Source organism: Sinocyclocheilus rhinocerous, unplaced genomic scaffold, assembly GCF_001515625.1.
Source record: "Sinocyclocheilus rhinocerous isolate Xijiao unplaced genomic scaffold, SAMN03320098_v1.1 scaffold324, whole genome shotgun sequence".
NCBI lineage: Eukaryota > Metazoa > Chordata > Actinopteri > Cypriniformes > Cyprinidae > Sinocyclocheilus > Sinocyclocheilus rhinocerous.
In genome coordinates, this window is record NW_015644072.1 from 34,651 (window position 1) to 45,474 (window position 10,824).

General features: G+C 36.0%; 1 protein-coding gene across 1 annotated transcript in view; it reads right to left on the reverse strand.

Moving 5' to 3' along the window:
* Positions 1 to 2,480: 2,480 nt before the first annotated feature.
* The window catches only part of LOC107757921 (ras-related protein Rab-3A), a 15,185-nt gene continuing 6,841 nt past the window's right edge, over positions 2,481 to 10,824 (reverse strand). The window contains exons 2-5 of the mRNA XM_016575528.1: positions 8,232 to 8,459; positions 4,791 to 4,909; positions 3,399 to 3,523; positions 2,481 to 2,947 (exon numbers count right to left, since the gene is read on the reverse strand). Of these exons, the coding sequence (XP_016431014.1) occupies positions 2,757 to 2,947; positions 3,399 to 3,523; positions 4,791 to 4,909; positions 8,232 to 8,459 (663 nt within the window). The 3' untranslated portion in view covers positions 2,481 to 2,756. The remainder of the gene's footprint in view (positions 2,948 to 3,398; positions 3,524 to 4,790; positions 4,910 to 8,231; positions 8,460 to 10,824) is intronic.

Consider the following 10,824-nt stretch of genomic DNA (forward strand, 5'->3'; position numbering starts at 1 on the left):
GAGGGATAGACGTACAGTGCATTCGACGGATTGTAACGTTACTGTTGTTTTAACAACGCGACGGTTGTTCAACTGACGAAACGTTTTTCTGGGGGGAAAACCCCGTTCAGTAGACAAATACTCTATAAAACGGTTCTGAATTGTGATAATTGCGTGATCTAGGGCCTTTGACATTGTAAACACTAAGTCTATTACATTATTAATGCAATATGGTGTCTAACCTGACAAAGGTCTATTGCTGACTAAATAAATTCATAAAAACAGGCAAAGACGCAACATAGTCTCAAGTAAACAGCACAAACTTTTATTTTTTATAAGTTCAGTCATTTTCACAACATAGACAGTTGATTTGGTAAATTTCACCACTGGACACTTTGACACTAAACCCCTTATTGTAAGTACAGTACATTTACTACTGCATATTACTGTTTTTTCCTTGTACATTACACTTGATTATCAGAAAAAAGAAAGAAAAAAAATCACAATGGAAAGCATGAATAAAAATAATTCTAGATAAAAATGTAGGAAATGGAGAACAAACTCTTAGTCGTGTTAAACTGATCTGAATGTGGAGCGGCTACCTTACATGGTGAGCTGTGATGTTCATAAAGATTCAAACTCATTCTCGTCTCATTTCTGATATCCAGGGTCATGAGAGGGGCTCACTAAGGTCCTCTGTCTATATCAACTGCTCATTAGGCCTAAAAGAGAGGGGACCCACCTACAAACAACTTGTCCCAGGCCTAGTGAATGTAGCAATGGCTCTGCTGACATCTACATTAAATTTCAACATTTTTTTTTCCAACATAAGCGGTTTTAAATAATGAACAGCATTCGCCACAAATACAGTCAGGCTTTTTTATTTCTGCAAACCTGCTCCACAGTAGACGTGACAGTCAGTCTATCTGCCTGCTTTGGTTTACAACAGTACTTTTCAACTAGGATTTAACCCACTTCATCAAACAATCACATTCCCATTACATCCTACAAAAATGTTCCGTTTATGTTAACAAAATGGTAAATAATCTGCAACACATGGAAAGGTATTTCTTCAGTATTGCTCTGTACTAAAGTGACATTCATTCACAAGCAGGCATACACAACAGCAGGTAAAGAACATCCTTTATATCCTCTTTTTTAGTTTTTTTCTTAATATCACCTAGATTTTTTTTAAAGCCCATAATCGATACAACACAGTCCACACATAAAACCAAAGACTCAAATGTATTTACAGTAAGTTTTCACTAAAGGAAGACAGAATAGCAAAGGAAAGATGCAGGAATAATCAGAGAGGATCTAGCACATGTAAACGTTAATACTCATTGGGCTTTTTTTTTTTTTTTGCAAACTGATTTTTGCATTATAGTTGCAGGCCTGGTATTACACAGAGCCAAGTAAAATCTTTCACAGGACACGCCAGTCTAGAGAGTCATTATGGGAAATGCCAGTCAAATCTCAGCAACTTTTGCTAAATTTTGAGAGCGTATAAGTATATTGTTGATAGTACGTAGGTCGAGCTTATGGCTCTGCTGCTATAGTGAAATAAGCAACAGCATGGCTGCAAATCAAACTCAGATTTTGACCAGAAATACACTTAACTAGACCTAACGAAGCATTGAGAAAGGAATCCTACCACTATTTGCCTAAATGGCTTTATTTCCTTCCATGCAAACTTACATTAAGGAATGTTTGTGTATGATATCTGGCTTTCAGTCTCGGGACTGACATTACATGGAGGCAAGGCAGTGAACAAGATACAATGTCACAGATACGAAATAAGCAAGAAAGGTTTGTGACGAGCACTGCAAAGAATTACCATGAAAACATATGTATTGACTTCTCGAACTTTCTTTATATTTGTCAGAATTTTCAAAAAAAATAAAACATTTTAGATATGTATTTCTAACTGTATTATTTAAATACTGAACTGTATTTATTATGTACACTTTTTGGAATAAATATATAGAAATATCTCTCCATTCCTCTTTTTCTATTTGTTCATAAATAATATAAGGATATGGAAGTGTAGAGGAAAAAAAATGTTACAATATGAAGTGAAACGAAGGCATCGAAAACTTAAAAGATAACTGATTCTGTGTGCTATGCCAAACTAAGGCCTAACCACACACTCCTAACATTTAAATATAGGCCTAATTATAAAGTCTTTAAAAGATAATGTGGGCTTAATCATAATTTCAGGCCTAATCAAACCCTTAAAGGGATAGTTCACCTAAAAATGAAAATTCTTTCATTGTTTACTCTCCATCAAGTTGTTCCAAAACTGTAGGAATTTATTTCTTCTGCTGAACTTAAAAGATATTTTGAAGAATGGGTTTAAACAAACAGTTGCTGGTCCCCATTGACTTTTTATAGTATTTTTTTCCATACTAAGGGAGTCAAAGGGGACCAACAACTGCTTAAACATTCTTCAAAATATATTTTGTGTGAAATTCATACAAGTTTGGAACAACTTGAGGGAGAGTAAACGATGACAGAATTCTCATTTATGGGTGAACTATCCCTTTAAAGGGCACTAAGGCTTTCCTTTTAAAAATTGAATGGATTGCATGTTGAATAAAATTTCAAGATTGAGATGTCTAAATGTGTAATCAGAGAGGAGGGGGAGGAGTTAGAGAATGTGACCAGAGGAGGCAGTAAGGGAATTGAGGGTTTTATGTTTCTTGTTCTTTTTAAATACCTAAACTTGTTGTTTTTGTGTGTTGGTGCAAGGCAGTGCAGATAGAGCCATGGGGTTTTCAGCAGGCGCAGTCCTGGTGCGGAGCGGTGGGCTGCTCGGTGAGCTGCGGCCCCTGTTTGGCTCCCGTCACTGCAGGATCAGCGGCATCCAGGCTCTCTGACATCTTCTCGCAGATTATGTCCACCAGCCGCTCGAAGGTTTGTTTAATGTTAATGTTGTCCTTGGCACTGGCCTCAAAGAACTCAAAACCTACGGACAAAAGAAGAAACCAAGTCAAGACCAAGGCCTTGTTCTAAAACTCTAAAGTGAGCTGCCAACAAGAGCAACATGTTTACACATTCTATCATTTCAAAATTTCAAAAAATTCCATACTTTTCCCGACTCAAACTTCTGTAGATTTTTTAGACAATATTTCAAATCTGATTTAGATGGTTTTATCCAACTGTTAACATGTATGTTACTTTATGACTCTGCATGATATTATGCCAAATATATTATTGCTAAATAATTTAAACTGCAATGCTAAAATTCAGGATTACGCTTCATGGAGAGTGATTATGTAGGGAGGGCGGGGATCTTGATTTCAAAGCTAGCTTGCTATAGCTAGCCTCTCCGAAATCACCTACCATACCTTTAATATATTTAAAACTATAGCTGTGAATATTCAAAAATATTGCACCAACCTGGAAACATGACTTACCGAGATGCTCGGAGAGCTGACGTCCCCTCTCAGAGGCCACAACCCTCTCATCCTCCATGTCACACTTGTTGCCCACTAGCAGCACCTGGGCGTTATCCCATGAGTACGTCTTAATCTGTGTGGACCTGCAGGAGACAGTCAGATTTGATTAAATGTTTGCTTGTTAAACCAACTTTCCTCTACGGCTGGGGGACATGGTCAAAAATATTATCACAATTTTTCTCATATCATATATCATCAATATTTATCACAATATCAATTTACCATTAATGGGGCAGAAAATGCTTTCTACATGTTTGTTAGACCTTGAGGACAATTAATGATAAACATTCACAATTAAACTTCACAGAGTAGCTACCTTCATTTATTTATTTTTTCCTAAATTCTGTTTCCCATTTTATTTTTTCCTTGGTTTTACGATTAAATACAAATTTATCATCAAAACTGGTGTTTAATGAAATGCATTAATAAAATGTTAACAATTTAATCAATCCTTTAAAATGTAATCAAATGAAAATATAACAATTAATTTATAACAAGACATTGCATTTTTTTTTTGTCAAATGCAATACTGCAAAACACAATTGTTTAACTTGGATGAAAAAAAAAATATTGGTTGTATGATATCCCTTAAAAATAAAATAATAATAATCATGTGTGACCCTGGGCCACAAAAGCAGTCTTAAGTCGCTGGGGTATATTTGTAGCAATAGCCAAAAATACATTGTATGGGTCAAAATGATTGATTTTTCTTTTATGCCAAAAATCATTAGGATATTAAGTAAAGATCATGTTCCATGAATTTTTGATTAGTAATATGCATTGCTAAGAACTTCATTTGGACAACTTTAAAGGCGATTTTCTCAATATTTAGAATTTTTTGCACCCTCAGATTCCAGATTTTCAAATAGTTGTATCTCGGCCAAATATTGTCCTATCCTTACAAACCATACATCAATGGAAAGATTATTTATTCAGCTTTCAGATGATGTATAAATCTCAATTTCGAAAAATTGACCCTTATGACTGGTTTTGTGGTCCAGGGTCACATATTATTACTTTGAGAAGTACGTCTGAATATACACTAGTAATATATTTCTGTCATTATTTCTTCCAAGTTAAAGCAAACTTTTATTTTGTCGGTTTGTTATGAAGATCTTTGAGATTCAGTGTGTGTTTGATGGTAGTTTTTCTCAATTGAAACGCTGTAAAGCTGGTGAAGTGACTCTCAGAGCAGCTGTAGAGATGAAGTTCATGTGTTCATGTCTCATATATCGAGACGCAGACGCTGAAAACACAGCGGGTGTTTGAGTTTGTGTAGTAGACGAACTGCGCCATTCATTTGTGCAGAGACACACAGAACATGCAGTTTCGCATGTTTAGTTAACTCACCAGTCCTGCACAGCGGCAAAAGACTCCTCGTTGGTGATGTCATACATGAGGATGAAGCCCATGGCTCCGCGGTAGTAGGCGGTGGTGATGGTTCTGTAGCGTTCCTGTCCCGCAGTGTCCTGTGAAGGAACAAGCCAGTTATGCACAAGACGAAATAGGAACAAATGCAAAACCAATCATTTACATTTAAAATATACAGAATATGCATTTGTTTGTTAGATCAATCATGCCATTACAGTATGAATATAATATTATAATTAATAGTTTTAATAGATTTTAATGTTTTTAAAAGAAGTCTCTTATGCTCACCAAGGCTGCATTTATTTAATCAAAAATAACATTAAATATAGTAATATTGTGAAATATTATTACAATTTAAAAGAACTGTTTTCTATTTGAATTTATTTTAAAATGCAATTTATTCCTGTGATGCAAAGCTGAATTTTCAGCATCATTACTCCAGTCTTCAGTGTTCTAAAGGTCTAATATGCTGATTTGCTAATGCTTAATTATCAATAATAGTTCTTGTTGAAAAAAGAACATGTATTTGAAACAGAATCTTTTGTAACATTATAAATCTCTTTACTATCACTTTTCATCAATTTAATGCAGTTTTGCTGAATTAAAGTATTAATTTTTTTGAACATTCCTTCAATGAGCCCCAGCACTTTTGTTTTCACATAACCAGGAAAACAGGATTTAGCCGTGGTTTCGGTTTTAACATGTAGCTCCTCCTATCAAGAAACTTGAGTGCGAGTTTAACAATAAGCATCCACCATGTAAGGAACTGATCTCTGCATCACTGCACCAGAGAAATGAGCCTGTTAATTATGAACACACTCCGTTCAGTCATTAGAGGCCTGACTTATGCAGGAGGCCAAACAAGAGCTTGTCTAGGGGCTGACAAAAAATTATGAGTTTGTCTATAGGTAAGAATCATGATACATCACGCATCCGCCTAATCCTACTGTAATAAATCAACAGACTAAATCCTAACAACCAATGTGACCTCTAAGAGACTTCATGTGGTCAAAATGGTGTCTACTGAGCAGCACTGATGGACCTATTAATATACCAAAGATCTGTTAGACTGCAAAACTATGTTTGGCTCTTGACTCTGATACCACAGTTATATAGCATCTTTTCAGCTATGCTGCAAACCAGCGTAGAGTTTCTTTTTTTCTGTTACACAGTCCCTGAACCGTACAGAGCATTATGGGAAACAAGCACCTTTATGTTCAAATTCAATTTTGCATCCATGCTAAGCAAAAACCTATGAAAGCCCATTTTCACCACTGAATAAAAAATAAAATACCACAATGCAATGCGCTTGACTAGACCTTCCATTTCTAGTGTGACGAATGAACTGTAAGCAATATCAGTTGCAATTCCTAACATCTCTTGGGACATGACTTAATCAGACGTTTTTACACAAAATTGGATTAACCCTATGAATATTTGTTACAGAAGGCCAAGCTTTACATAATCTTTAATAATTTTTATTAAGTAAACATACGAAAATATTTTATATTGTTAATATTTCAAGATAAATACTTACTGGACTGAAGCACCTTACTTTAGGTTACTTTATTATCCATACATCATTTTTAGAAAAATCACTCAAAATGTGAGTATATGATCATCAGGCATTTGATAAACGTTTAATTTTCTATCTCATAGTTACCATTGCATTGCATTAAATGTTTTGAAACTACAGATCTTTGATAATAAAACTAATTTAAATATCATCTTACTAAGACATTAATAGGAAATATAGAGTGACAACTGATATTTATAAGCATTTTAAGAAAGTTATACTGTTATAAAGATCTCATTGATTCACATTACAATCTATCAATATTTCATCTTAATTTCCGGCCATATAAATATCAGCAACTGCACCAAATTTCATATTTGCATAGTTTGTTTTTTCCTCCTCGAGTATGAGCTCCATATTCTCCTATATTTAAGAGCCATAAAAGCCTGATGTATCAAATATGATACTAAACAAAAAAACATTTGCAGTTTTATATTTTTTTTAAATATATTTTGTCTAAAGGCTTAATAACCTGTTTCAATCAAAAAATACATTCATTTTCTTACTATTATTTAATATGTCAGGCTTTACAGGGTTAAAATGTGAAATAACCTCCTATATTTCCAAGATGACAACTGGACACCACTCTGTGAATCACGCTTGAGGTCATGTGACAATGTAGCATAGTACTGTCTGATACATTTATCATTGCATTACACGAATTTTAAGATATAGTAGGGAATATACACAACATTTTATGTGGTATTCAATAAATGGGCAAGTATTCAGTTCTGAATATAGCCAAATGTTCATGTCTTTTGTACCCTATACTGCATGATGCACAACTCTATATTTTATCCATGGTAAAGATGGTGGGAGTGTGTGTGTATGTGTGTGTGTATTTGCTCGGGTCTGTGGGGTGGGGGAGGGTTGTCTTCCACCAGAGGGAAATTTAAGGCACTGGGGGAGGGGTCCGGATACATCACAAGAGATTCTGATTGGTTACTCATCCAGCACATCAGCAAACCTCCCCAAACCTATAGATAAATAGTTTATTTTTGACTCTTTTGATTTCATTTAAATTAATGTTTAATAATTTTTTTATTTAAAATGCATTAATTAAAATAGCTGAGAACCTGCATAATCAGCATTTGTTTGTGGCTAGCTGTGAAACAAGCAAGCAATATTCAATTAGTTAAAATGTATGAGATTGAAACAAATCAGATTGATTGATAAATATATAAACCTGGTTATTGTGTGTTTCCAACACATTCAGTAGATTAGCACTGTTACAGATGTTACTATTTTCATTTTTGTTTAATTAACAAATAATGCATCACATTAAGTTTATTAGTTTTGTTTATGTTAAACCTTTGGAATCTAAATGGATGGACATTTTATATGCAATTCAAATAACATAAATCTTAAATTTAGGCCTAAATATTTTTTTGAATGTAGACCACAACATTTCTCCATTAAACCAAAACGGCTTAATTGGTTGATTTTTTGCTCCATTGGTTGATTTAAAATGTTTAGGTTTATGGCATTTCTATCACAATTGTATTTAATTTCTGCCATTTTACATGCTGTTGTTAAACTCAGCGGGTCCATGATGGTGCCTGCCCATTAAGCCACAGCTCTGTTTCTGAGATTTAAATGAGATTTATAGGTCTGAAATGAGACGATCAATATCAATGACTTTAAACACCAGTAAAATCTCAACAGATCACCTACTATGGACCTTCCAGTAAGAAAACAGCAAGAATGCTGACTTTTATTGATTCATTATTCAAAAAACGAAAAAGCAACTTTTACCTCTGTCTTCATTAAACAATAACCACAACAAAGCCTTAAACTGGCACAGATGTGTTCCACTGATGAGCTGATGGGAAACATGATCTCACCCAGATCTGCAGCTTTATCCTCTTGTCATTCCTGTAGATGGTCTTCACCTTGAAGTCGATGCCCACCGTGCTTACAAATGCTGGCGTGAAGGAGTCATCTGCATAACGAAACAGAAAGCTGGTCTTTCCAACGCTGCTGTTTCCGATGATCAGGATTTTGAACATGTAATCAAAGTTCTGGTCGGAAGACTCCTTTTGTCCATAACGGTTATCTGTAGCTGAAGCCATCTGGAGGAAATAGAAAAAGAGGACGTTTGGACATATTTTGTGGCATTTAGGCTATAGCGTTTATAACCATTCTCGCCAGCCCGATTAACACCAATGCCAAGTTCCCAAATGTTTTCAAATACTGAAAACAGAGTAAAACACATAGGTAGCATGAACTGTAGCATTGTAAAGCACCAAAATTACACTTCCATCTAAGATGCCTTCGTCTGGTCAAATTCCATTTGATCTTAAGTAGGATGCACCGATGTATCGGCCAATAATCGGCATCAGCTGATAAAAGCAATTATCTGCACTATCAGCCATTGGCCGATTCTTTAAAAACAGCCAATGATCAGAGCCAATTATATCCTGTCAATCAAAAGGCTCAAAAAAAATGTCAGACTTTGAATGTCTCAAAATAGGGCTGTCGAACAGTGATAAGACTTAAATGAGAGATCGAGACTGAGACACACTTTCTACTTCACTGTTACAAATTTAAATCAATAAGAGACCTATACATGAATAAATTCACAAACATCAAAAAGAACTTTACAGCCATGACTGAAGAGGAACAATTAAAGACAGTACTAGGAGAGGGATGTTCACTCAAATGTTCACTCAGGTTCTAATTTGTTACACTGTTTATTTAAAGTTAAGTTGTTATAATGTTTACTTCTATTATTTTGATCTTTTCATTGTTATTATGTTTCTCTACATATATTCCAAGCTTTGGCAATATTGTACTTTTTACAGTCATGCCAATAAAGTAACAATAAAATTTTTAATTTTAGAATTTGAATTTAAAAGCAATCTAAAAAATAAAAAATAAAAAATTAGGGCAGTTAAGGCAGGTTCTATTTGACCCTATAAATCACCTGTAGTTCATGGCAGGGTTGCCAGGTCTGCAGTTTTCCTTCACTTAAGAAACAAAGTCGCATCGCTCAAATACTGTCCCATCTGACCTCAGTGTGTTAAGTTTAAGTTCAATTAAATTTAAGGTTAAATTGTTATAATGTTTTCTTCTATTATTTTTATCTTTTCATTGTTATTATGTTTCTCTACATATATTCCAAGCTTTGGCAATATTGTACTTTTTACAGTCATGCCAATAAAGTAAAAATAAAATGTTTAATTTTAGAATTTGAATTTAAAAGCAATCTAAAAAATAAAAAATTAGGGCGGTTAAGGCAGGTTCTATTTGACCCTATAAATCACCTGTAGTTCATGGCAGGGTTGCCAGGTCTGCAGTTTTCCTTCACTTAAGAGACAAAGTCGCATCGCTCAAATAATGTCCAATTTATCACAAAATTCAAGCATATGCAGTTTTGACGCTCTTAAATGTGGCGTTACAGAACACAGCAGTGCAGAACGTGAGTCATTTTCTCCCAATTATTGTAATACAAGTGAACCGTCTTGGGGTGTATACTGTTCCCTTTCTGTCGTTCACTCCGACGTGTGTCGGAACGACAGTATGGGGGTCCTCCTTGAGAGCCACAATCACCTCTGTGAGTATCAGAAAAGGCCAATGAAAATTGGCGTGCAGAACTTGCATGCGAGGCCACGCACATATATGCGGATATACAAGGCCGGCCACGTGCAAGCTGCACTTCAGCTTTGTTTTTGGAGCCAGAACAGCGCGTCTCATATGAGAACCAAGCTTTTCCGATCACCTCAATTTACCACTGGATTATACAGCAAATTCAGCGGTCTCTCTCCTGCTGCACAGATAAGTGTGAGACGATTCCCCTGGGTGCTTTCGGTGGCTATTAAGAGCAAAATTTCTATCTATAAAGAGTAAATTTCCTTTAAAAGAGCATTTTCACATGCCATTCTGTCCATGTTCTTCTGGATGTGGGGGATTTCTCTCTCCCTCCGACGGGCACGATCGCTGCATTCTGTGTTTGGGCCGAGCTCATGATGAAGCAGCGTTCGTGGGTGGATCATGTTCTCATTGCGAGAGCATGACCATCGGAACGTTGAGGTCGTGGCTCTCATATGTCTTCTCAAGGAAGAGATTGACAGCCTCCTCAGTCGCTCCCCGTCCTGGTCCTTCTACCTCCAGGTACGAGGTCTCGGCAGTGAGCACTGTGGGCAATCTGGGGGCTTCAATGGAAGTGCATCTGCCAGGTATGTCCTCACAGACCTCTCATTCCCCAGCATGCTCTGTTCCTCTGGTTGAGTTTTTGGATGAGTTAGGCGTCTCATATAGGGTTGGGTACCGAAACCCGGTACCAATATGGCACCGGTACCTATGTAACCGGTATGTACTAGAACCGAATCCGAACGCAGATTTTGGTGCCTCATTTCGGTGCCATGCCTGAGCGATCGATTGAAATATTTGTCCTCTGGACGTAAGAACCATCACTGGCACCGCACGTGAAAAATA